Source organism: Phacochoerus africanus, chromosome 8 (assembly GCF_016906955.1).
Source record: "Phacochoerus africanus isolate WHEZ1 chromosome 8, ROS_Pafr_v1, whole genome shotgun sequence".
NCBI lineage: Eukaryota > Metazoa > Chordata > Mammalia > Artiodactyla > Suidae > Phacochoerus > Phacochoerus africanus.
The window spans coordinates 13,742,304-13,770,167 of record NC_062551.1 but is presented as its reverse complement, the minus strand read 5'-3'; the positions used below and the strand labels follow the sequence as shown (position 1 = coordinate 13,770,167).

At 49.6% G+C, this 27,864-nt stretch overlaps 1 protein-coding gene across 1 annotated transcript in view; it reads left to right on the top strand.

Moving 5' to 3' along the window:
* HYDIN (HYDIN axonemal central pair apparatus protein) overlaps positions 1–27,449 on the top strand; it is a 367,185-nt gene extending 339,736 nt beyond the window's left edge. The window contains exons 76-86 of the mRNA XM_047789543.1: positions 82–251; positions 2,531–2,729; positions 5,151–5,309; positions 8,329–8,606; positions 9,751–9,970; positions 11,601–11,813; positions 12,856–13,019; positions 13,803–13,953; positions 19,210–19,440; positions 24,436–24,660; positions 25,942–27,449. Of these exons, the coding sequence (XP_047645499.1) occupies positions 82–251; positions 2,531–2,729; positions 5,151–5,309; positions 8,329–8,606; positions 9,751–9,970; positions 11,601–11,813; positions 12,856–13,019; positions 13,803–13,953; positions 19,210–19,440; positions 24,436–24,660; positions 25,942–26,424 (2,493 nt within the window). The 3' untranslated portion in view covers positions 26,425–27,449. The remainder of the gene's footprint in view (positions 1–81; positions 252–2,530; positions 2,730–5,150; positions 5,310–8,328; positions 8,607–9,750; positions 9,971–11,600; positions 11,814–12,855; positions 13,020–13,802; positions 13,954–19,209; positions 19,441–24,435; positions 24,661–25,941) is intronic.
* Positions 27,450–27,864: the final 415 nt, after the last annotated feature.

Here is a 27,864-nt window from a genome sequence, read left to right as displayed (position 1 = left end):
TCCCACCTTCACCTGAGGGCTCTCCAGGCCCTTTTCTCTCACTTCTCCTAATCAGGCCCCCCTGCCATTCCCTCCGCACAGATCAGCCAAGGTCCAGCATTTCTGTGCAGCATCTCAGGCTGTGCCGTGAGCCCCGCCGTCCATTTCTCCTTCACCAGCTACAACTTTGGGACCTGCTTCATCTACCAGGCCGGGATGCCCCCGTACAAGCACACCCTGGTTGTCACCAACAAGGAAGAGACGTCTATGAGGTAAGCAGGCGTCCCAGGCCCTGCAGGAGATTCTGCCTCCACACAGGTGAGGTCTTGCCGACACAGACGAGGGATCACGGGAAAGCGCCAGACACAGGCGTGTGTGCCTCCCGGCTCTCCCTTCCCCACCACGCAGGCCAATAGTTGGATCGCCACGAGCTACTTGCTGAAAAAAATCCTCCCGCAGGAGAGGAGGGCAGTGTCAAATGAGCTGACAAGACGTTGATGGCCTCCGTTTCTTATCCCCACGTAGCAAATATGGGAACTGAGGTTTGCAGAGTTAAAAAGTTCATTTCTCAGGCCAGTGAGCTTGCAGTGAATGGCAGCTCCACACTGAGCCTAAGCCATCTGATTCACACCCAGCCTCTCTGCACCGTCCCTGTGCAGAGTGTTCCAGTCCACGTTTCTGGGCTGTATTTCAGAGCAAACCAAACAGACGCTCCAGAGACTGGCCCAGAGACCTGTGTTTGTTCAAAGTTCTCTTGGTTAGTGCTCTGCAGGAGAACTTTCTTCGGTGACGGAAATGTTATACACCTGCCCTGTCCAGTGCGGTGGCCCGTAGCTGCACATGGCTGTGGTGCACTTGAAATGTGGCTAATGCCACTGAGGAACAGACTTTTTATTTCATCTTAATTTTAATTTTAATAGCCACATGCGTCTAGCAGCTCCCATATTGGAGAGCACAGGTCTAGGTTCAAATCCAGCTCTCCCCCAGCTGTGTGACCTTGGGCAAATTTCTTACATTCTCTGTGCTTCTGTCTCCTTGCTGAAGCCGGGGGTGACAATAGTACCTCCCCACAGGGCTATTAGGAGGATTCACTTAATTCATTTAGAGAGAATATTTAGAACAGTGCCCAGAACATAGGAAATGCTCAGTAACCATTTCTGCTGCTGTGGTCATGGTGGTGGTGGTGGTATGATGATGGTGGTGGTGGTGATGGTAGTTCGTGGTGGTGGTGGTGGTATGATGATGGTGGTGGTGGTGATGGTGGTTCGTGGTGGTGGTGGTGGTATGATGCTGGTGGGTGGTGGTGATGGTGGTTCGTGGTGGTGGTGGTGGTATGATGATGGTGGGTGGTGGTGATGGTGGTTCGTGGTGGTGGTGGTGGTATGATGCTGGTGGGTGGTGGTGATGGTGGTTCGTGGTGGTGGTGGTGGTATGATGCTGGTGGGTGGTGGTGATGGTGGTTCGTGGTGGTGGTGGTGGGTATGATGCTGGTGGGTGGTGGTGATGGTGGTTCGTGGTGGTGGTGGTGGTATGATGCTGGTGGGTGGTGGTGATGGTGGTTCGTGGTGGTGGTGGTGGTATGATGATGGTGGGTGGTGGTGATGGTGGTTCGTGGTGGTGGTGGTATGATTATTGGTGGGTGGTGTGGTGATGGTGGTTCGTGGTGGTGGTGGTGGTATGATGATGGTGGGTGGTGGTGATGGTGGTTCGTGGTGGTGGTGGTGGTCATTGTCCTGAATGTAAATTACAAGAATGTCATGCAATTTTAAAAACTAATTTAAAATCTTACCCCCCAGCATGCTTCTTGCCTGACTTAATTTGATCTCAGTCTTACTTGTTTAAGACGCTAAGCTCTGTTTAATGGCTTGGCTAGACTCCTTCTCCAGGTACCTGGAAGGCAGCCAGGGAGGGGTCGTAGCGGAGGTCTGGGTGCCTTCCTACCCACAGGTGAAGGCGGGTAGACCTGATCTTTCACGGGCCCTTCTGGTTGAGGAATTCGTTGTCATAGTCATGGCTTACCTTCATGGAATGTTCCCTCAGTGCCCTCTGTCGTGACTGATTTAGTCCATTTTTCTCGCTGAACGGTCACGACCGCCCTGTGAGGTAGCTCTCACCATCCCCATTTTGCAGGCAAGGAAACAGAGACCCAAAGGGGCTGAGGAACTTTGCTCAGGTCACGTGGCGACCGGAGGCCAGAGCCTGGATCCGAACCCCCCTCCGTCTGACTCTGGCACACATGCCCCTCCCACCGTGCGTTGCCACCCAGTCCCTTCCTGTGAGAGGATAAAGGGAGTGAAAAGAGCACCGGGCCAAGGGCCATGAGACTGAATTTGAGGCCCGGTTCTGCCAGGGTCTTGGGATGTGATTTGGGGAAGTGACTTGACTGTGCCCAGGAGCGGGGGGCGCAGGGTCATTGCTGAAGTCCCTTCCAGCCCGTAATTCTGACCCCAGGCAGGGCAGGACAGTGCCTGGCTTGGAGACACGGGGACAGGCTCCTCCCTCTGGGTCAGCCGTCCGAGCACGGACACCCCTTCCTCCTGGTTTTCTCCAGCTTAGACTGTTTGTACACCAACACCAGCCACCTCGAGGTGAACTTCCGAGTGGATGTGATAAAGCCAGGCAAGACGCTGGAGGTTCCTATCATCTTTTATCCTCGAGAAAGTATCAGTTATCGAGAGCTCATCCCCTTCGAAATCAATGGGCTCTCGCAACAAGTAGTTGAAATCAAAGGGAAAGGCACTGAGATGAAGGTAAGAGACAACTGGGGACGTCCTCGGGCTTGGCGCCCTCCTCGCCCTTCTCAGCCACCTCTGCCCGCCTGAGCCCACCCGCCTCCCCTCTCCATGTCTCCTGCCCCCGCACCGCACAATCCCAGGTCAGCCAGGACCCTGAGGGGTGAACTGTCAGATCAGACTCAGGTGGGGCCCGTACATCTTATTCAATTCCAAACACCAAACCTCACCGTGTCAAAGGATGCGAGTAATCCCAGGCTCTAGGGAAGCAGTCTTTTCCTCGGAGAAGTTTGACGCTCTCAGATGCAGCATCCCAAGCATGTCCTTTTTGTCCCGCATTAAAGTGTGTACCATTTTCAGGTTTAATGGGAAAGATGTGTTGAAGCCGTGTTCACAGACCTGCCTTTCAGTTACATGGCGTCTCTCCCTGACACCACATTGACTCACATTCCCCAGGCCCAGATCCCGGGATTATATTTGATTAACAGCCTTCCTTCTAACCAGCGGCTCCTAATAGGAAGGGAAAGGTCTGGTCCTGCTGCTAATCCCTTTCTTTCCAGTGTCTGGTAAACATTTAAGGTATCTTGGGAGTTCCCATCATGGCTCAGTAGAAACAAATCTGACTAGGAACCAAGAGGTTGCGGGTTTGATCCCTGGCTTCGCTCAGTGGGTTAAGGATCCAGTGTTGCCATGAGCTGTGGTGTAGGTCAGAGTCACGGCTCGGATCTGGCATTGCTGCGGCTACGGCGTAGGCCTGCGGCTACAGCTCCCATTCAACCCCTGGCCTGGGAACTTCCATATGCTCTGGGTGCAGCTATAAATAAAGCAAAAAAAAAAAAAAAATTAAATCTGGTGGGAGTACTTGCATTTAATAGGAGGTTTTAGAAGACTCCAGACCTTCCAAGATTCTCAGCGTGTATGGGACATTTCAGCAACCCAGAGAAAAGGGGAGGGGCATGTTCCCAGCGGCCTTCCCGTCCGGCCAGAGGAGCGGCAGGGCCATGGCACCTGCTGTGTCTGCACCTGAGCCAGGGACAGGGTCTCTTCTGATGTCCCTGATTCATTCACACACTCATTCTTTCATTCATTCCCTCAGCACCCATTGTGTGTCAGGTGCTTGGTAGAAATCTCCCTGGATATGAAGCACGTTCTCTGACCTCCGGGAGTTCACAGGCCGGTTCTGGAGACTCTTGCCTCTGTAGACAAAATGGAAGCATGTGGGCTGGACGGAAAGATGGTTGGGGGAGGGGTGCGGTGCAGTGACTGCTCACAGGACAGGGACCAGTGAGTGCTGTTCGTTGTGGTCACACCGTCCTGGAGGGCAAGTTCCAACCTGATCTTAGCCTCATCCAGGCCGGCATTTTTTTAGTTTTTGTTTTTTTTTTCTTTTTTTAAGGCCGCACCTGTGGCATAGGACATTCCCAGGCTAGGGGTTGAATCAGAGCTGTAGCCGCCAGCCTACATCACAGCCACAGCAACACCAGATCCAAGCCACAGCTGCAGCCTACACTGAGCTTGTGGCAACACCAGATCCTTAACCCACTGAGTGAGGCCACGGATCAAAACTGCATCCTTAGAGACCCCATGTTGGCTTCTCAACCTGCTGAGCCACAGCGGGAACTCCCAGGCCAGCATTTGGATCAGTGCTTTCGACGAGGACTTTGGAATGTATCTGCTTTCTCCATCTCTGCTGCCCCCCGCATCTCTCACTCCTCTTCCAGTCCATCTCCCCAGAGGAGCAAGCCAGAAGCCCACTCACAAAATACACGCCTGACTGGGTCCCTCCAGGCTGCCCTGGCTGCCCACGTCTCCCAGAATAAAACCTGACCCCACCTCCAAACCATCTCCTCCGTCTCCCCCTGGCGCCCAGCCACAGGCCTGATCACTCTCCCCAGTGTGCTGGTGAAAAGGCCGACTCTTGGGTCCCACCGGAGGGACCAGTCTCCTCCAGAGAGCGTGGGGGGCCTGCACGTGGGGACTCACGTGTTCCAAAATTCAAGGACCATGTTTGAACTTGAATATAAGAGTCCCTCCAGCTCGGGGCCTTGCCACAGCTGGTCTCCTCCCCGGGGTGCTGTCCTGCCCCCCTCCACCCAACGCAAAGCCCTGACCCTGCCTTCCCTTAGCTCTCGGGGGGGACGTGCCTTCCTGGGGGGGGGGGCCTCCCACACCCCCAGGCCAGCTCAGCCCCTGTTCCCCGAGCTCTTCCCTGCCCTCTCTTCACCCAGCCGTAACTTTGTCAGTGCAGGACAGGTCGTTTAGCGGCACTGAAGGCACATCAGTGTTTACTGAGTGAGCAGCTGCCCACCCAGGCTCCAGGATGCGGGTCACAGAGAGAGAGCGAGTCTCCCTTGCCTCAGCAGGGTGCACGTGTCCTGTTTCTTTTCCTCCTTAACTGAGGAAGCCCCCCCAACCCCCACTGTCTTTCTTGTCCCACAGATTTTAGTCCTCGATCCAGCCAACAAGATTGTGAAGTTAGGAGCCGTCCTGCCTGGACAGGTGGTGAAAAAAACAATTTCCATCATGAACAACAGCCAGGCCCAGCTCACATTTAACCAGTCCGTCTTCTTCTCGATTCCGGAACTCCAGGAACCTAAGGTTGGTGCTCGGGGCCCCCAGTGTCCTCTCCACGCCCCCCGATGACGTGGATGGCCGTGCTCGCGACACGGACCCCTCGTGGTTCTGGGGCACCATCAGCACGCCAGGCCGTTCTAAGAGCTCTCCCTGCACTGCCTCTGATCAGCTAGAACTAGTCTGAAGATCTAGACACCAGTGAATCTACACGGAGCTTCATGGAAGAAAATTTTAAAACTAGAAAAATCACAAAGAAAAACATTGGCTGACAATCTCATACCCAGAAATAATCGCTTAACCGTTTGGTACCTATCTTTCTCCTATTTTTCCTATATATTTTTAAAAAATAAGATTATAATGTTCAGATTGTTTTGAAACCTGCTTTTACCATCTACCTATAAATCAAAAACATTCCATGTCAGTTGTTCATTTTTACTGCCTTAGGTAGATGGATCCACCATGTTTCTGCTCATTTCAGGTGTTCCCAGTTTTTTATATTATAAACATTGTAATATCCATGTAAACAAACCATTGCATACATCCATGACTCTCTGCTAAGATCTCCTCCTAGAGGTGGGCTTCTCAGACCAAAAGGAAGAGGGTGTTTCAACACACATCGCTCATCTGCCCCCGAAACGTTGTCCCTGTTTATGTCCCATCTGCTGTGTGAAAGGAGCGTGTCTGTTGCTAAAGCTACGCCCTCTAGTTCCCTGAACGGAGAAGCTTCAGTCCTGGCTGCCTGCTCCCCATCTCCCAGGGTTAGGGCGGCCCTTTGCAGATGGACCCGATAGACTTCATTCTGAGGATGGGCTGCATCTATTCCTCACTCCCTCCAGTGCGTTCTTACACTTACTGGAAATCCGTGCTAGGTGCTGGAGATTCAAAGGTGTGTCTTCATCCGCTTGGGCTGCCGCGACAGAACCCCACAGTCTGGGTGGCTTAAACAGCAGACATGGGTTTTCTCACAGTTCTGGAAGCTGGAAGTCAGAGATCAGGTACCAGCATGGTCATTTCTGCTAGGGACTCTCCTCCTGGCTTGCCGACAGCCCCCTTCTGGTTGTGTCCCCATATGGCAGAGGGACAGGAGCTCTGGCTCTGATGTCTTTTCTCATCAGAGCACTAGTCCCATCATGAGGGTCCGACTCTCCTGACCTCATCTAAACCTAATTACCTCCCAAAGTCCCGTCTCCAAAGACTCCTGTCATACAGAGTGGGGGGGGGGGGTTCTGTCCGTAGCGTGGTGACTATGACATAGACTTTGGTCTGGTGGTGTTCACCATCTTTCGGGGTCACAGACACATGACTTGGCCCAGGACAGCCTGGACACTGTGGAAATGCGGGGTGATTCAGGAGCTGGGCTGCTCAGGGGAGGGCTGGGGGACTACCGAAGTCCTCAGAGTGTGGGGACGGGGGGCCTCGGAACTGAGGTTTACAGGATGAAGGAGCATTTCCCAGGCAGGCAGGTGGAGGAGGGGTGTTTGTGGCAGGCAGGGTTTTATACACTCAAAGGGATCGGTGCTTTTGGAATCCTAGATGTGATCCCCTGTTTTAGGGGTGCTGTGGGCCACTGGGTATTGTGGGAAAGAGAAACACTGGCTGCGAGAGGCCAGCCAGGGCAGGAGGCCCAGTGGGCATCTCATCCCAGGCCCCATGTCGACCAACTTGCCATCCAGAGAAAGAGGGCCAACCTGTTGCTTCCCTTTCCTCATTAATCCAAAGTAAAGGCCTTGGTTCTGGTGGGTCAGGGCACCTTACAGTTTGGCCACACCTCCTTTGCCTCATGAGATGGAAGCAGCCCATGCCAGCCCCATCTCCCTGGTTCACTTCCATCGCTGTGTTTTGAGAAATCTCTAAGGCCCCTCTGCTCTCGTGCCTCAGTCACTCTCTGACTCCCGACTGCACAGTCCACTTGCTGGTGACTGTGCAGCCCTCTGTACCAAAGGGAGGGGCTCCAGGGGGAAGAGGTCCTTGGCTTCCTTCAAGCTGATTTCTTTCTTTTTTTCTTCTTTCTTTTTAGCACTGCACCTGCAGCATATGGAGGTTCCCAGGCTAGGGGTTGAATCAGCACCGCAGCTGCCAGCCTACACCACAGCCACAGCAATGTGGGATCCCAGCCACATCTGCGACCTACACCATAGCTCACAGCAATGCTGGATCCTTAACCCACTGAGCGACGCCAGGGGCCAGGGATTGAACCTGTGTCCTCATGGGTACTAGTCAGGTTTGTAAGCTGCTGCACCACAACAAGAACTCTCCTTTCAAGCTGATTTTTTTTTTTTTTTTTTTTGGTCTTTTTGCCATTTCTTGGGCTGCTTCTGCAGCATATGGAGGTTCCCAGGCTAGGGGTCGAATCGGAGCCTATAGCCGCCGGCCTACACCAGAGCCACAGCAACGCGGGATCCAAGCCACGTCTGTGACCTACACCACAGCTCATGGCATCACCAGATCCTTAAGCCACTGAGCAAGGCCAGGGATTGAACCCACAACCTCATGGTTCCTGGTCGGATTCGTTAACCACTGCACCACGACAGAAACTCAAGCTGATTTTGATTTGAATTTTACCACCACCAAAGGGAGAGAGAAGACCCTTACATTCAAGTTCAAACAGTGGTTCTGAACTTTAGAACATATGAGTCACCAAATGCAGGCCCCACGCTCTCCCGAGGAGACTGGTCCACCGGGCAGGACCCGAGAGTCGGTCTTTTCACCAGCACACCGGGGAGCCCCGGGAGCGTTTTCTACTTGCTTTTCCCATTTCCTCCACCAGAGAGCAGGGTTATTTGCAAGAGGTTGGAAAGTAAATTCGCATTTACTGCAGGCCTGTTATGTGCCATACAGTTTGTACAGGGGATCTGGACCTTAACCGTAGAGTGCGTCAGTCACAGCAAGTTTTAGGCACTCAGCATAGGGGACACGGCTGGTGGGAGCGGAGAGAGAGTGTTCCCGGCGGTTACCGTCCCAGCAGCCAGACCTCCAGGAGGGCAGCCTCGGCACCCTCGCCACCCCCGGCCCAGCTGCTGAGTCTCCCGGTCCTCTCGCCCAGGTCATCACCTTGACGCCATTCCAAAGCATCACTCTGAAGCCCAAAGAGGTCCGTCAGCTGGAGGTCACCTTTGCCCCGAAGAAGCGTGTCCCTCCCTTCTCCGAGGAGGTGTTCATGGAGTGCCTGGGGCTCCTGCGGCCCCTCTTCCTCCTCCGCGGCTGCTGCCAGGCCCTGGAGATCTCGCTGGACCAGGAGCACATTCCCTTCGGACCAGTCGTGTGTCAGACGCAAGCCACACGGCGCGTCCTCATGCTGAACACGGGCGACGTGGGTGCGAGGTAGGAGAGCCCTGCGGGCCTGGGCTCACTGGGGCTCGGCTCACGTGTTTGTTCTACATGCATGGCCATTTTTCTGTTTCTTTGCCCTCCGTTTCACTTCCCCTCCCTTCCCTCCGGAAGTGACAGCGGGGGCCACTCAGGATGTGATCGCTGCTGCCATGATTCTTACTAAAATTAATGTGATAAAGAACTTGCTGGGCACCTGTGATAGTCCCTTTATGTGGCTCGTCTCTTTCAATCCCAAGAACGGTTTGATGAGTGATCCGTTTTATAGACCGGAAAACTGAGGTATTAAGAGATTAGGCAACTTGTCTAAAATCATATATTTAGCAACAACTTACCATGCCCAGGTGCAATGCTGAGCATTCTTACGTGTAACAACCGCCTTTAACTATCCCAGGACCCTCTAAGGCAGACATCATGTGTCCCCATTTCACAGATGAAGGTGAGGCTCAGAGTGGTTAGGTGACTTGCCTGAGGTCACACAGCCAGGAATTTAAGAAAGATGGGATTAGAACCCAGGTACCCCTATGGCAGCGTTCCTTGCCAGGTTCTCCTTTCTCACCAGCAGGTGCCTACACATCTGCAGGGGGCACCCTTCACGCCAAGCTCAGTGTGAACAGCACCCTGAGGTTGTGGTATGGTGGCCTTGGCACTAGAAGCTCTGGTCTGCACCATACACCCTCTGGCTCCTGCCTGGACCCAGTGCCAGACCTCAGAGGGGTGACCACCCAGGGCCATTGGATCCCACTGCCACCAAGAATGGGGGCGTCTCTCAGCTAAAGGGATGGTCTCTACCCTCCTGGGTCATACCTGGGAGGCCGTGCAAGGAGTGCTATGGCCACAGTCTCAGGAGCCCAGCCACCTCCTAGCTCTGTGACCTTGAGTACATATAGATGCACTACTTCCCTGCCTGCTGAGCTCCAGGAGAAAGCCAAGACTCCCACCAAGCACCGACCTGGCCTTTGTCACTCCTGCCTCTGCTTTGCCAGGCAGTCTTCCTCCTCCCTGGTCCCAGGCAGTGCACGAGGGGGTGGACCTCCCAGCTGAAAGCCCAGGCAGAGTCTCTTTCCTCAGCAGCACAGAGGCCACTCTCAGGGAAACTAGTAAACTGTCTTCCTTGTCTCCTTTTGTCTTGGAAAAGGTTTAAATGGGACACCAAGAAATTTGAGCCTCATTTCTCCATCAGCCCAGAAGAAGGCTATATCACCGCAGGCATGGAGGTTTCTTTCGAAGTGACTTATCATCCCACCGAGGTGGGAAAGGAGGTTCTCCATAAAAACTTGCTCTGCTTCATCCAGGGAGGGAATCCTCTGAGCCTAACCCTGTCTGGAGTCTGCGTGGGGCCACCTACAGTAAAAGAGGTCAGTAGCTGCGGCCCACAGATGGACCCCTGGGTGGGGTGGGCCCAGCAGGCCCCATAAGGGAACTTGATCAGACCTTCTAGAAATAAGTGGCTCTGTTCAAATGGTCCCTGGCACCCACATCAAATATTCAGATCTGCTCCTTCGCACCACAGGGCCTTGGCACATGCTGTTCCTAGTGCTGATATATTCATTTCACCCTCTTCATTTAGTTAATTCCTATTTACTCTTCCACTCTCAACTCAAACCTTTCATTCTCAAGGAAGGCTGTATTGACATCTCTGTCTAGATCAAATTCTGTTATAAGCTCTGTAAGTAAAAGGTGAATACTTATCTCCTTCTTTATGCTTAAAAAAATGGCTTCGGGTTAACCCTCTGCTAGCCCTGTTCCTAGAAACCTAGTAGTGGACTGTCAGCTGTATTCCTGGTAACCTTGCTTAGGGTCATAATGACACCTAATCTCCATCTCTTGTTATTTCAACAATTTCATGTAAATAGACTTGCACAGTGTACTGTAAAGGTAGATGTAGAAGCCTTGGCAAGAATACAGGCTTTCGTTTTCTTGGGTAAACACGTAAGAGTGGAATGGATGGATCAAAAGGTAGGTATATATTTACCTTTTTATGAACCTACCAAACTATTTTGTCATTTTACACTCCTCTCAGCAACGCCTGACATTTCCACTTGCACCACATCCTTGCCCACTCTTGATATGATCAGCCTTTTAAATGTGTGGTCATTCTAATAGGTATGTAGTGGCATCTCATTGTGGTTTGTAATTTGCACTTCCCTCAAGACTAATGATAGCACGCATCTCTTCAGGTACTTATTTGCCATTCAGGTATCTTCTTTGTTGAAGTGTCTGTTCATGTCTTCTATTTTTATTTGGGTTGTTTGTTTTCTTACTCTTGAGCTTTGATGGCTCTCTTATATTCAGGATGCAAGTTTTATATTTAGATCTTCAGTCTGTTTAAAGCTCATTTCTGTATGTAGTATAAGATATGGGTCAAAATTCACTGTATTTTTTGTACGTGGGTATCCAGTTGTTCCAGCACCTTTCATTGAATAGACGGTCCTTTCTCCATGGAATAGCCTTTGCACGTCGGTCAAAAACCAGTTGGTCACACATGTGTGGGCCTCTTGCTCAGCTCCATTCTTGTCCCATTAGTGCTCTCGTTGACTGTCTTTACACCAGTGCAGCACTGTCTACACTGCTAAATTCCGTGGCTAGTTCTCACCCCTCTTCTTACTTGACCTGCCTATAGCCTTTGGCACCTTGAACGAGCCTCTCCTCCTTCAGACCCTGCCTTCCTCACATGGCCTCCACGATACCACCGTCTCCCACCTTATCATCTATTCCTTCTCATCTCCACTTCTGATTGTCCCTGACATCGAAGAGTGCCAGTCAGGAACTAGTCCGGAAATTTCTTTTTTCTAAATACACTTACTTCTAGATGATCTCATCCAGTTTCTTGGCCATAAAGAAATATTGCAATATTAACAACTCCCAAATATATCGAAATAAATAAATAAATAAATAAACAAATAAATATGTCTCCAGCTTAAACCTCTCCTTGAACTCCAGATTTATAAATTTCACAGCCTGCTTGAGGTGCCTGTTTTCTTCCAGGTGGTGAATTTTACCTGCCAGGTGCGTTCCAAGCACACACAGACCATCCTGCTTTCAAACCGCACCAACCAAACCTGGAACCTGCACCCCATCTTTGAGGGTGAGCACTGGGAGGGGCCGGAGTTCATCACCCTGGAGCCCCATCAGCAAAACAAGCCCTATGAGATTACGTACCGGCCCCGCACCATGAACCTGGAGAACCGCAAGCATCAGGTAGGCTGAGCCCCGCGCCCCCATCAATTTCCTGGCGTGGATGGAGGGAGAAAGTATGCAAGAAAGGTTAGGAGCTCAGAGGGTGTTAGAACAAAGGGGACCCCACAAATCATGTTGGAACAATGGGGAATCATGCCGATGATCAAGCCCAAAGCTATGTTTTCATGTTGAGGGGACTCTCTTGGACCAGAGCCTCAGTTCTGAGATGGAGTCAAAGCATCAAGCAATTAATACTTACATGTACAAATAACTTCACAGTAACTGTAAGAAAAATCAAAAAAGAAAAGAAGCCACAGTCTTCTACCCCCTCGAAAAAAACTGTTTTCTTCCATCTCCACTGCCTGTGCTTATTCAGATTCAGCCACAGCTGCCATCATCCTTAACTTTGCATCCCCTTTTTTTCACTTGACATTATATCACGAGCATTTGTCTCTTTAATGATGTAGTCTTCACGGTATTCATTTTTAATGATTGCCTAACATTTCATTGAGTGACAGTTCCATAATTTACTTAACATCCCCAGTTGTTGGATGTTTAAGTTATCTTCAGGTTTTCGTCAGTATCGTACCGATGGTTCCAGTATACATGTGTGAGTATATGTAACTTTTTCCTCTGGAGGGATTTGTCTTCAGTAAGTTCCCTGGGATTGATTCCTGTTTCAAATACACAGGAACAGAGTTCCCGTTGTGGCTCAGCAGGTTAAGAACCCAACAGAGTCTCCAAGAGGATGCAGGTTCCATCCCTGACCTTGCTTAGCGGGTTAAGGATCTAGTGTTGCCATGGCTGTGGCGCAGGTCACGGATACGGCTCCCATTCAACCCCTAGCCCAGAAAGTTCCATATGCTACAGGTGCAGCCATAAAAAGAAAAAAAAATACCCATGAATATTTTTATGACTTTTGGAAGCATATTCCCAAGCTGCTCTTCACAAGTATTACGCTTATTTGCAGAGCCTCCATCGATCCTGCGTCACTACCACGCCCGAGAGGTAATTAATAAAGGACCCTCTGTGTCATTCTGACCGCACTTCTTCTTCTCCTTAGGGCACCCTCTTCTTCCCCCTCCCCGATGGGACCGGCTGGCTGTATATGCTGCATGGGACTTCCGAGCTCCCCAAAGCCGTAGCCAGTATCTACCGTGAAGTGCCATGTAAGACGCCCTACACTGAGCTCCTGCCAATCACCAACTGGCTGAACAAGCCCCAGAGGTGAGGGGCTGGGGGAGCGGGAGGGGGCACTTGCCACGTGGAGCCTGGCCCTTCCCCTCGTCGGGGCCTCTGGTGGATGTTGGGGGCTAAAGGAGGAGAGCACCTCCTGCTGAGGGCTGTCCCTGAGCGGTGATGATGTGCAAGTCTCCTAGAACAGCACCTGCACAAAATAAGTGCTCAGGAAGTGTTAGCTGTTATTATTGCTTTCGAGTGATAATCAGGGTCGTTATTACTGACACTCTGTTTTGTCACCTAAGCCACTGGCCAGAGAAGGACCTCCCTTGGATCTTATACTTGCAGAGAGAGTGGAGGCGAATGCAAGAACTAGAGGAGCCTGAGGCCAACCAGCCCGTCCCCTCCTTTTATGGAAGGGGAGCCAAAGGCTGTGAGAAGAGGTGCACCCTGCTGAGGGCAGCCCGCCTAGCCCCGTGGGTGAGGGCCCAGGCCCAAGCGTGAACGCTGGTGCTGCCAGGACTTGGCCTCCTCCCCGCGTGTCACCTTCCTTCACTCAGCCTCTGTTTCTAAACTAGGAAAGTGGAGAGGATAACGAGGCGTATCTCCTACAGACACTGTTCCTACAGGCCTCGTCTCAGTTCCTGGCACGTAACAGGTGGTTAGTAAATGGTAGGTACTGTTATTGCCAGTGACACAGTGAGAACTGGAACCCGGGCCCCATGTGCTTTCCATGCAATCAGGAGTGGAGATGGCACCTTGCCTTCCTTCCTCCGAGGAAACTGTCTCATTCTGTCTGTCCTCTCCTCTTGCACCCCTGTGCACCCCCAGATTCCGGGTCATTGTGGAAATGCTGAAACCCGAGAAGCCTGACCTAAGTGTCACCTTAAAGGGCCTTGATTACATCGATGTGCTGTCCGCCTCCAAGAAAGACTACAAGCTGAACTTCTTTTCCTACAAGGAGGGACTGTACACGGCAAAGGTATCCACACATTAAGGGCATTGCCCTGGGACCCTGGACGTTCGCCCCGAGGTCGATGTTGGTGTCAGGGAGCGGAGATGTCCTCCCCGAGCCACCCTATCCTGATCCTTTCAGGCTGACCACTTAGAGTGCCTGGCACAGGCATTCAGGATTCCCAGACTCTCTATATAAGATGAGACCAGATTGCAGGGCCAGCCAATGCGTAGATCCACCCAGAGCCTTCGAGGTGGCAGGATCATGAACATGCTGAAGCAGTAGGGAACACTGGGCCAGCAAACCCCAGGCCGCAATCATAATAACAGAAGATCCCTTTCAGGGTGCTGAGCATGCACACGGCTAGTGACGTCAGAGCCAGGATTCAGCTCAGAGCCATCGGCCCCAAGACGCCACAGGGTCTTTCACACAGGAGCTGTTCCTCCTCATTCATTCATTCATTCATTCACCAGGTATCTATTGAGCATGTATGCCCGAGACTATACTAAGTGCTGTGATACAGCAGTGATCAAAAATAGGCACCGTCTCTGTTCTCCTGGAACACACAGTCCAGGGGAAGGAGATGGACATTCATCAAGTACTTGCACTATGAATGCAGAATTATACATGGAGACAGGTGCTTTGAAGAAAAGGGGCACATGAGGATCAGTGGCTCCCAAGAGAGGTCAGAGCTGAAGAGAGGATGTGGGGGCTCCCCGCGTACAGATCGTACAAAGCCGCGAGGGAGGATGGAACCACCTAGGGCAAGAATTTAAAGTGAAAAAAAGGAATAAACAGAGGAACCAACCTCCTCCTTCCCGAAGAGAAACTAGCAGAACCCCCCAGCAACAATCCCACCATCACGGAGCTAGGCTGATCCATTCAGATCGCAGTTGCACACAGGCTCACACAGAACCTCAAAATCAAGGAATCGTGAACCATCCGAAGGGAAAAAAGCCATCATCAAATTGAAACACCAGCTCAACGAATAACCCCTGCGATGAAAAAGTAATTAAAGCAAATGCAGGATTTTTAGTGAATATCATTAATATCGTCAAAGGGACAAAGGACGATCGTCATACACAAGAAGCAAAAACGGGCTGTCCTGGAAGAGAGTCAGAGGCCATGCAAATGAAAAACTGAATATCAGGACTAGAAAAGCATAGGGACAGGCAGGCTGAATTGTGCAGTGGACTCTGGGGAAGAGAGAACCAGGCAAATAGAAACAGAGCCGAGGCTCTCACCAGGCTCCCTTGTAAATGGCTCCAGCAGGAAAGTACGAGGACAGACCAAAGACGCAAAATTAAATTGATAGCTAATTTCAAATAACTGTTGAGAAGCACTCTGAAATTAATATTTCATACGACCTCAGTATAGGAAATAGGAAGGGGAAGGATAAAATAAGGCAGTGAGACAACGTTTCTCACTCATTTGGAAACAGATGGGGAAATAAGAGGTTTTTCTCATTCCTAGAGAAGGGTAGGGAGAGAAAATAGATGTTCATCAGCTGTAGGTATGAATAGAAAAATTTAAATAAATACATGTATTAAAATACAAGTGTAAAGATTTGGGGGTAAAAATGACAGCAGACCAGATCAGAGAATCTCTTACATTGAAATTAACAATAACAACAAAAAACGTTGGGTTTTTTAGGGCAGCACTTGTGGCGTATGGAAGTTCCCAGGCTAAAGGTCAAATTGTTGCTACCCCACAGCAACACCAGATCCTTAACACACGGAGCAGGGCCAGGGATCGAACCCATGTTCTCAGGGATACTAGTTGGGTTCATTACCACTGAGCCACAGTGGGAACTCCCAAAAAATGTTTTAAAATTCAAAAGCACCTCTGCTTCTGGTGATGTCGGAGTAACTCGACCCTCTCCATAAACAACCACAGATGCCCACCTGTTTATAAACAGCCATAAAACCAGACAAAATATCTGAGGCACCTCTTCTGAGGCATCGGACTACAGGCAGCACACTCCTGCACTCCATCAGGGAGAAGAGAAATTTAGAAAATGAGTGCCCATGCCTGTCCTCTCGGCCTTGGGACAATCTCCTGACCACAGTGCAGTCAGCTGTCATCTAAGCAAAGCACGGCAGCCGCCGTGAACTGAGGAGGCAGAAGGCAGGGTTTGATGTGGCTGAAAGAGCTGGTCTCCAGAGGGCCGGGCCCCAGAGAGGAGAGAGCAGTGCCTGCAGTGGGAGCAGGACAGAAGGCTGCGTGGGGGAGCCCCTCAAAGTCCTTGGTGAGGGACTGCACGTGCACAGAATGGGACTGCATGAGACTTAACCAGAGAGAGGCTGCTATGAGGTTGATAAGGGAACAAAAGTGCTGTCGTTAATCAGTGCGGGACACCCTGGGACAGGTAGGTCCAGCCAGAGCGGAGAGATTGCACCAGCATCCTAGGAGCCCAGCTGGAATACCAGAAGGCCCATGCCCTTGTGTAAGAATTCTGCAGAAGAACTTAAAAGCCTAAAGCTAAGATCTGCAGGAAGGACAAAATTTGGAGGATGAACCCCTTCCCCATCCCCTGCAAGTTGGGAGGTCTTGAGAAACACCTTGAACTTTCTACGTATCTGTTGTAACAAAGCCCAAAACCAAAATGACACCAATTTAAGGAGGTAAATCAGTGACCGAATTACCACCTGGAATAAAATCCACATTCTTATGAGGAAGATAGAATCTGCAGTCTCTCCAAGGATCATCAACAGTGTCCAGCACACAAATAAAAAGTATTAGACTTGTGAAGAAGCAGGAACATGTGGCCTGCTTTTAAAAAAACCAACAAGCAGTCAGTGGAAGTTGATTCCAAGATGGGCCCAACACTGGATTAGCAACGACTTTAAGGCAGGTGTTAGAATCACATTCAAGAACTAAAAGCAAATCTTTCAAATCATTAAATAAAAGTGGTCTTGATGAGTAGACCAATAAGGAATCTCAGCAGAGAAGTGGAAACTATACAGAAGAACCAAATGGATGTTCTAGCCCTGAAAAGCACAATCAACCAAAACGAAAAATTCATTGGGTGTGTCTAACGGCAGTTTGGACACACGAGATTTCTTGGTACAATTGAAACAAATTGATAGAAAAAGTTTCCAGTGTGAGGAACCAAGGGGGAGAAAGATTTTAAAAAAATAACCAGGGCCTCAGGAACCTGGGAGAAAATAGAAAATGGCCTAATATGTGAGTAACATGAGTCCTAGAAGAGAAGAAAGTGAGACTAGAGGAGGTAATTATTTGGAAAAATAATTGCTGAAATGTCCTCTGATTTTCATTTTCGCTAAAAATAATGTACAGAGCCAAGACACGTGGTGGACTTTAAGCAGGAGAAACAAAGAAAACCAGGCCTGTGCACATCCTAGTAAAACTGCTGAAAACCGAAGATACCTAGAAACACTTAGAACAACGAGATTAAAACGGGGACACAGCAATAAACACGATCACTGACTTCGCTTTAGAAATAACGGCAGCCTTCTGCAAAGTGCTGAAAGAAGAGCTTATCAACCTAGAACTCTATTCACTGAACGTGTTCTTGAAAACAGAGGGTAAAGCAGACATTTTCAAATAAAAGGACTCACGGCCCCGCCGAGGTGCATTACTGCACCAATGCTCAGAGCTATTTTTCAGTCTGAAGGGACAGGATGCCAGATGGAAAGCTAGATCCACTGGAAGGAGAGAAGTGCTCTAAAAATGGCAAATCAGTGTGTAAATATCAAACATATGTGTTTTTTCTTCTCACCACTTTCCTAAAAAGACAGCTAACAACTTACAGCAAATGTAATAACATGGTAAGGTGGATGGTCTTATATGTGTAGAAGTAAAAAAAGATATGGAACAAAAGCCCCAAAGACGGGGTGGATAAAGGTAAATGCACTTACACTTTCATAAGGTTATTTATTACATGTGTGAAGTAGGGCGTGTGGGGTGGAAGGCACAAAGCGTCAGTTGTAAAGTGGGAAGTGATAAAATACTGATTCTACATAAATTCTGATCGGTTAAAAATTCACATTGTCAGCTCTGGAGCAACCACTAAAAATCTGTTCTTTAAAAATATAACCAACAAGCCAGTAGAGGAAACAAAGTTTATTCCAAAAGATTATTCATTGATCCAAAAGAAGGCAGGAATGTGGCAAAAGAGGCATGAAAACAAAAGAAGAGACAAATGGACAATAAATAGCAAGAGGGCTGATTTCCACCCGCACTTATAAGTGATGACTTTAAGTGTGAAAGACTAAAGCCTCCGTGTAAAAGCCGGAGGGTGTCAGAGCACCCTAAACTTAAAGACGGGAAGAGGCGGAAAGTCAAAAGGCAGATGTGTAAAGAAATATCACCACCTAATAAGAAGTAAGCAACGCAAGGTATTAAAAAGGGGCAAAAAATTTGAATAGACTCCACCTCGTGGAAGTAGCTACACAAGTGACCAAGAGCCATGAGGGAATATGCGCCACATCATCCATCACTCCAGAAAAGACCTGAAAATGGGGAGCAGCTTATCAACAAGTCAGAGGCAGGGGTGAGGGGATGATGCAGCAGCAAGAAGTGTGAGCCCTGTCCCTCTGGCCTGGGTGCGATTCCATGACATTTCTCTGCATGTGACCTTGGGCAGCATCCTTAACATTGCTAAGCCGAAACTTTCTCCTCTAAAAAAAAAAAAAAAATGGTGAGAGGCGTAGTAATGTGGCCTACACCTGTGTGAATTAAATAGGGACTTCCACGAGTTCCCTAGTGGCTCAGCAGGTGAAGGAGCCAGCATTGTCACTGCTGTCGCTCGGGTTGCTGCTGCAGCTTGATCCCCAGCCTGGGAGCTTCCACATGCCACCGCTTCCCCAGGCACAGACCCCCCACCAAAAAAAGTACTTCCATGGCCTAAAACTCAGTAATCACTCATTAAGTGTTAGATGCTCTTATTCTGTTATTATTATTAACTATTCCAGCAGCAACAGGAATTGGAGGGAAGCCCACTGTAACCTGAACCCTCTCGAGGTCTTGTTTGTTCTCCAGGGCCACTCAGCGGTCCCACGGGGGACACCTTCATCTCCAGGAGCAGACAGTGCGTCTCTAGCCTCTTCTAAAGCAGCCCAGGCTGCCGAGGGCTCTGTGCCCAGGGGGAGCCGGAACAGAGGACCCAAGGGAAGGGCTTCAGATGGGCTGGGAGGGCCCGTGTCAGCCTGGTCCCTGCGCTTCGGGCTCCAGGCATTGCTCACAGGGAACCGGAGCTCCTGTCGACGGCAGAGGACCCTGGACTCACCCTCTGCTTCCGCCCGCTCTCTGTGGACTCAGGTGATCTTCCGAAACGAGGTGACCAGTGAGTTCCTGTACTACACCGTGAGCTTCAAGGTCATCCCTTCGGGCGTCATCAAAACCATCGAGATGGTGACCCCCATCCGGCAGAGCGTGTCCGCCTCCATCAAGCTGGAGAACCCCCTGCCCTACTCCGTGACCTTCTCCACGGAGTGCCGCGTGCCCGACATCAGCCTGCCCTCCCAGTTCGTGGTGCCGGCCAACTCCGAGGTACGGCCCCGCCGGGCACGAGTCCCCGGAATCCGGATGCAGGCTCTGGCCCCAGGTCGTGCACCCCTGAGCTGGGCCCGCCCCGGGGGACGATCCGCCCATCCCACTGCTGTTCCCGCCTCTCCTCTGCTGCCCAAGTCCGCACAGAAACCAGGCCGCACAGAGCTCCGGCGCAGACGTGTGAAAGGGCCTGGCCTATCTCAGGAACCCTTGTCTCTGTTAGGTGTTTGTGTGCCTTGGTCAAATTTAAAATATTTTTCTTGTTTTTCCTAATTATATAAGTCACATAAAATATATGCGGTAAAAAGGATAGCAAGGGACACGTAGGAGTGTATTGCGGGTACAACACACACACACACACACACACACACACTCGTGTATGTGCTTGTTTGGGCACAGACCACCTCAGAAAGGACGCACAGGAACCTCTGCCGGTGGCTGGGAGGACGTGGCCTGGAATTAGAACTGACGGGAAGATAAATGCTCTCCGGGTCAGCTTACCGCTCCCAACCCTCCCTGCCCGCCTCCATCCAAACCTCTCTGTTTCTCCAACTCAAGCCCACCTGGCTTGTTCCCTGCACTCCCACTCTGTCTCTCTTCTCCTTCAGAACTAGGATCTCTCAGAGTTCCTGTCGTGGCGCAGTGGTTAACAAATCCGACTAGGAACCATGAGGTTGCAGGTTCGATCCCTGGCCTTGCTCAGTGGGTTAACAATCTGTCGTTGCCATGAGCTGTGGTGTAGGTCACAGACTGACACATGTATTTGCACGTATGTGTATGTGTAACCAATTATGTGGCACAGTGGGTTAAGGATCCAGCATTACCACTGCAGTGGCTTCTGTCACTGCTGGTGGCACAGGTTTGATCCCTGGCTCAGGAACGTCCATGTGCTAAGGATGTAGCCAAAAACAAACAAACAAACAAAAAATAAAAACCCAGGAAGAGATATTAAAAGCTGCCACCTCCAAGGAGTTCCCACTGAGGCACAGCAGGTGAGGGATCCAGCGTTGCCTCTGAGGCAGTGTAGATGTGATCCCCAGCTGGCACAATGAGTTAAGGATCCAGCATTGCCGCAGCTGCAGTGCAGGTCCCCAAAAATGGGAGAAAAAAACATTGCCACCTCTGCCTCTCTCTACAATCACGACACCCTACTCTTCACCCCTGAGAGTTACCAATGTCTTTATTTTGTACTAATCGTGTCTTGCTTTCAAACTACATAGTTTAGTTTTGCCTGTTTTTGACCTTCATGCAAAAGAAATCATACTATATACATTCTGTAATGTTTTGTTTCTTGGGGTTTTTTATGGCCGCATCCACAGCATATGGAAGGTCGCCGGCCAAGGATCGAATCTGAGCCACAGCTGTGACCTGTGCCACAGCTTAGCCCAGCCAGGGATCAGACCCACAACTCTGCCGTGACCCCAGCTGCTGCAGCCAGATTCTTAACCCACTGCCCCACAGGGAGAGCTCCGGTAATGTTTTATTTCTTTTGCTCAGCGTTGTGAATTGTGACAGTCATCCATGCCATCGCGTGCAGCTGAGCTTCATTCATCGTCTCTGCTGTCCACCTTCCCATGTGATTAGCCCACCATTTAGATATCCATCCAGCCATGGCCAGATATTTGTGTTGGTTTCAACATCTGGCCATGGCGGGTAAAGCTGCCACGGATCTTTCTGCACACGTGGCCTCGTAAGGCACTTGCGCATGTGTTTCTCCACAGCGTACACCCGGGCGTGGAATCCCTGAGTCACAGGGTGTGCCTGCCTCTAACTGGCAACCAGTAGATAACTGCCAACCAGTAAGGTGGGGTCCCCTTGGAATTATTGGACATTTTTAAAGTTTACCTATCTGATAAACTCCTGACAAAGCAATAACTCCTTGTGGCCTCAATTCCCCTTCTTACGTACAGATGCATTTCACTTGCATAATAGTCTGCGGCGGCGATGCGCCTCTGTGTCCATCAGTGAGGCGGATGGAGCACAGCTTTTCTTCCCCGCACTCTTTGCCCAGTGTGGCTGTCACTTGTACTAGCCACAAAAAAAGAGCCGGGGACATTCTGACCTTCTCACTTGCGGGAAAGAGTTTATAAAAGGTTCAAATTACGGCTGCCTTGAATTCACAGGTGAAGCCATCGAGATCTGGTGTTTTCTTTGCGGGAAGCTTGTCTCCTACTGATCTCATTTCTTCACGGTGATGTTGAACTATTTAGATGATCTGTTTCTTCTTGCGTCGGTAATAAGGACGTTTCCATTTCATCCCTGCAGCCCAAATAGTGGTATGATGATGTTATGTTATGATCCTCTTATTACCTTTTGGGTCTTGTTTTTTGATTTTTTATTACTCAAAAAAGCTTCATTTTTTTGAATTTAACTTTCTGGTTATGTGCTTGTGACTTCAACACTCTCACAGATTTTCTGCTCCTCATTAAGGACAGCATGCTTGGTCCTGTCACCGACACACTCATCACACATGGAGCCACCATAGGCTCTGCTGACATGTTTCTCTCATTTTAGACAACCACGTAAGAACTTCAGGTCTCACTGCACGAATCTTACTGCTTTTTTTACGTGACATGCCTTTTTCATTTCTAATATTGGTTATTGTGCTTTCTCTCTTTGTCTTTTCATCAGTCTTACTAGAGGTTTCTCAACTTTTTTTTTTTCAAAAAAGCATCTTTTGGCTTTGCTTTCTAGTTGCTTCATTTCTACTCTTTATTATTCTGCTTCCTTTGGGTTGCTGTTGCTTAATCTAATTTCTAAGATGAATGTTTAGGGAATTAACCATGTTTTCTAGTATATACATTTAAAATTACAAAAATCTCCATCTAGGAGTTCCCATCGTGGTACAGTGGAAACGAATCCAACTAGGAACCATGAGGTTCAATCCCTGGCCTCACTCAGTGGGCTGAGGATCCAGCGTTGCCTTGAGCTGTGGTGTGGGTCGCAGATGTGGCTTGGATCTGGCGTTGCTGTGGCTCTGGCGTAGGCCAGCAATTCGACCCCTAGCCTGGGAACCTCCATATGCTGTGGGTGCAGCCCTAAAAAGGACAAAAGACCAAAAAAAGAAAAAACCTCCAAGTACTGTTTTAGCCACAGCACACAAATTTTTTATATTTATATGTAGTATTTCTCATCATCAGGTTCAAAAGTGTTCTAATTCTCACTATTATTCTTTTTTGACTCATGGGTTATTAGAAGTGTCTAATTTTCCAAAAGTGAATTTTTCTTGTTACCATTTGTAAAAATTACCTTGTGGTCAGAGAATATAGTCTATATTATTTCAGTACTCTAGAATTTGCTTAGACTTGTTTTATGACCCAATATATGGATGTTTTTAAAGCATCTTACATCTGTTTTCGAAAAGAATATATTTGCTATTTTGGTGTCCAGTTTCCTATAGCCTTACTGATAGCTTTGTCTGCTTATCTGATCAGTTTTAGGAGAGCATATTAACATATATTAACTATGATTGTAGATTTTTCTGTTTACCCTTGTAGTTCTGTCATGTTATGATTTATGTTTACACTTTGCTTTATGTATATACTTTGAAGTTACTAGTTAAAAATTATCTTTCTGGTGACTTGAAACTCTTCATTATAAAGTGAACTTCTTTGTTTCTAGTAATGTTCTTTGCCTTAAAATCTATTTTTGACTAATATTAATACAGCTTTCTTTTGGCTAGTATTTGTGTGATCTGTTTTGTTTTTTTTTTTTTAATCACCATTCTTTCAACTTTTCTGTATCCCTATAATTAAATGTCTCTTAAAAATAGTATACAGATGAGATGAATCTGGCTTTTTCATCCAGTCTAACAATCCTTCTTTTCACCTGAGTATTTATCCCATTTATATTGCATATAACAGTGACATATTCAGGTTTATATGGGACCCTGTGCTTTCTCTTATCTGTTCTGTGTTTTCTTTTTCTCTTTTCTTTTTTCTTTTTTGGCCTCCCCACACATGGCATATGGAATTCCCAGGCCAGAGATCAGAGCTGAGCCACAGTTATGACCTACACTGTAGCTGTGGCAACACTGGATCCTTAACCCACTGTGCCAGACAAAGGAGTGAACCCACACCACAGCAGCAGCCCAAGCTGCTGCAGTGCCAATGCCAGATCCATAACCTGCTGCACCCCAGGAGAACTCCCAAACTAGTTTTTAAAAAAGAAAGAAAGAATACCTACTCATGATAAAAATAAAAGTTTAACTCTACAAAAGTACATGAAATAGAAAGTAAAAGTTCCCACAATCCCATTTCCCCCACTCTAAGATAATTACTGGTGACAATTCGATATAGCCTTGCTGTCTCTTTTCTATACATACATAGACATATTCTACTCTGCCAAAAAATGAGCTTCTACACATTTCTAGAGCTTTAGATACATTTCTAGATCCTTCTCTCTTCCATGCAAAATATCATCAATGCCTTTTATTTCAATGCTTAGAGCTCTGGCTCTTCCTTTTTAATGGCTACATAATATTCCATCAAAATGAGTAAAGCGTAATGTATTTACCCATCTGTTACTGCTAATATATCTGAATTGTTTACCTTACTTTGCTATTATAAGCAATACTCTTTGGTTCTTCTCTTATTTTGCTATGGATGATAACAGATGAAGGAGAAAGACTCTCCCAAATGATGGTAGAACCAGAAAGCTGTTCAGAGACTGGCTATGAGCAAAGAAGGAGTTGACTGACCTTTAGCCCTCCTGCTCCTCCAGCCCACTCACCCCTGTCTCCACAATTATGCTTCTCAAGAGAGGATCCTGTACTAATTTTTAGATTCAGAGAGATTCCAGATATAGAAATGCCCAGACTAGGGAAAGCTGGGAGGGGTCCAGGGGAGGAAAAGCAGGCTGGTTTAGTCAGAAGCTCCCCAGGCTCAAGACCGCTATGAGCATCTGCCACCAACCTGCTCTGAGGTCTGTAGCCTCAGGTCAGGCAGAGGCGGGTCGGACTTTCAGCATCACAGGATCCTCCGTATTTTCTTGCAGGGCACATTCGCATTTGAATTCCAGCCCCTGAAACCTGGAGAAACCTTCGGGAGACTAACACTGCACAACAGTGATTTGGGCTACTACCCATATGAGCTCAGTATGAAGGCCACACCAGCACTTCCTGAAAAGCCTGTCCACTTCCAGGCTGTTCTTGGCAGCGGCCAGAGCATCTTTGCCAAGTTCACCAATTACACCCGGCAGAAGACAGAATACTACTGCAGGGTGAGCAGCCCCTGCCCCACCCTCTGCCTGTCCCTTTCCAGAGATCTGGGCTCAGCAGTGATGGGAGGAGGACACAGAAGGTGCAGATGTGAAACTCAGAGTCAGGTGCTTTACCTCGTTGGGCACCGCCAGCTAGAAATAGATGGTACCAGGCCTGGCTTCTTCCTCACCAACTTTCTAGCTGAACAAGCTGAAGGTTGGGGGGCTCTGCTTCCCACAAGCTGGTCAGTGGTCGCTGCAGTAAGAGCTTAGAGCTTAGCAGTCCATGCATATAGGCTGTGGAATCCTCTCTTCACCATTTATTCTTTGCATGAATAATTCTCACAGGATAGCCATCAGGATTTTTAAACACATATAATTTAAAAAAATTTTTTTTTTTTTTGTCTCTTTAGAGCCGCACCTGTGGGATATGGAAGTTCCCAGGCTAGGGGCTGAACCGGAGCTGCAGCCACTGGTCTATGCCACAGCCCCAGCAATGCAGCATCCCAGCTGTGTATGCATACTGCATTGCAGCTCAGGGCAATGCCTGATCCTTAACCCACTGAGCGGGGCCAGGGATTGAACCCACGTCCTCCTGGATCCTAGTCGCGTTCTTTACCCTCTGAGCCAGGACAGGAACTCCTTAAATATGTATATAAAACTTAGCCTGGCCCATAGTAAATGTTCCATCCATGTTACCTATTAAATCAGTTTGAATATAGGATTCACTACTGAGACAGAAACCCCACAAAACCAACCACCTGCGGCTTTATTCTGCTCTCCAGCAGCAGTGTGAGCGTAAGCACTTTGGGCTGGAATGCAGTTGGGTGACATCAGGCACCCAGACCCTTCCGCCCTGATGCTTTATCTTCTATAGACACTCGCTCTGGTCCACAGGGACCCAGCTGGCTTACTGTGACAGCAGCAGCCAGCTACCAGGGGGCAACACATCCCGCGCTCACATTCTGCTGAACAACTTCCCGTGACCACACCCGGCAGCCAGGGGAGCTAGGAGGTGGCCTCCTACCCTGGGGGGGCACGTGCCCGGCCAACATCGAAGTCCCCGGCCATGTCAAGAGGCTTGGGCTCCTTTTTTATTGTGTGTCTATTTAACATCCCTTGGCCTCAGTGTCTTCCTAGGGAAACTGGGGTCCAACCAGCAATAGCTACGCTTCAGGGGCGGCGTCCTAGGGCTCGGCCCTGGGATCACCCGCCGGCCTCCCGCACGCGGGGACCGGCCTGAGCTGCTGGGTTTGCTCCTCAGGGGCCCAGCTGGGCTGAGCGCCTTTGTCCCCCTTGCAGACCGACTGTCCGGACTTCCACACGGAGAAGCTCATTTACGCGGCCCCGGGGGCGCAGGGCGGCTCGGAGGTCAGCGTCGAGGTCTACTTCGAGCCCAGCCGCCTGGGCGAGAGCAAGGGCGCGCTCAGCCTGTCGTCGCTGGCGGGCGGGGAGTACGTCATCCCGCTCTTCGGGGTGGCTCTGCCCCCCAAGCCGCAAGGCCCCTTCCTGATCCGGGCCGGGTACAACATCGTCATCCCGTTCAAGAACATCTTCTACCACCCGGTCACCTTCTCCTTCGTCGTGGAGAACCCGGCCTTCTCCGTGCGCGCCGTGGACTCCGTCAAGGCCAAGAAGATCAACAACATCACCGTCTACTTTGAAGGCAACCCCTCGGGCAGCAAAACCCCCATCACCAGCAAGCTGATCGTGAGCTCCCCTCCCGGCGAAGGCAGCGACTCGGGAGTTAAGTGGGTTTATTACCTGAAGGGGGTCACCCCCTAGTGGAAGCCGGCATTCCTGCAGCATCAGCAGGCCATCCCGTCGGCCTTGACACCGTTGTTGTTCTAGGCCCTCGAAAAACAGAGACGATAACCAAATTCTAAAGGCACTGTTTTATCCTCCAATTCAATTTGAAGCGCCCTTATTTCTGTACTGCATGAATTCCAAATATCTGTCTGAAATATAGCTGTCCCATATTAAACACAGTAACGACGCAAAACAGCTACATTTTACTTTGCAAGGGCGAGTCTCTAGATTTAGTGGTATCTCCAGAGCCCAAGCACTCGGCGATAGTCCCCGCTGTTAAGAAGATGACACAGGTGTCACACTCCTGACCTTCTGTCACACGGCGCCATTGGCAGTGCCCCGCACGGGGCGCCTCGGCTTCTTTTTAAAACCCATAATGGTTTCAAGAGCCCTTGGATGAGCCTCTACTTCAATGCGGTCTTTTATTCTGCTTTCACATAAAAGCCAAATAAGTCACTGTTTTCAAAGCAATGAGCAGGTACATTAGGGCGGTTATTGCAGAGACAGGGTCGGGGGCTGCTCCCACAGAAAGTTCTCGATCAAGTCCAGGTCCTAATAGGAGAGACGCTAATAGGGGACCCCAGGGCCCCACCCCTAGCCCCCACCCTGTTCGTGCACAGCACTCAGCCTGCCCAGCAGTGGTTCTCCACCCACCTGCACGTCAGAATCACCTCATTCTGGTCCAGACCCCACCTCCCCAAATACTAATTTCACTGGTCCCAGGAGGGCCACAGGCCTCATTTCTTTTTAGCTTGCAGGGCAGAGCCAGTGCTACGGATCAAACTCCCACCCGGCCATTAATGTGGCAGCTGGTCAGGAATCTCCATCCAGGGGGAGGAGTGCGTCCCAGTTTGATTTGTTTAAACTGCAGCTTTCGTGTGCACATGAAAGTACATTCTAAGTGGGTGACTCTTCAGAAGGAAAGCACCACGGAAGCCCCAGCTCCAAGGAGGCCTGGGCAGGTGCCTTCTCCAGACTCTCCCGTGGTCCTTAGTGACTGGGGAGAGTACATACCTGTTGAAATAAAGATGGTTAAAGACTGGCCCTGGTGTGGACTTGCTTCCGTACAAAGGCACACACACACCTACACCCTCCACTTCCTCCCCTCGTCTCACCCCTCCAGCTTACCTGCCAGAGAGGGAGGAGGCAAGAAAGAAGACGGCCGTTTGGGAATGAGTGCTCCAACGAGGCGGTGCTCAGAAATGATCCTCAGACCAGCAGCCTCAGCGTCATCTGGGGATTTATTAAAAATGCAAAGTTTCGGGGTCACCGCAGACTTGCTGAGTCAGGAACTTCAGGGGTGCAGCCCAGCACCCCGTAATTCAACAAGACCTCACAAAATCTCTTACAGCCTTCATCCCACTGCACTCGAGGCACAGCTGGTACCCAATGAAGCTTTCCCTAAAGGATTTGTAG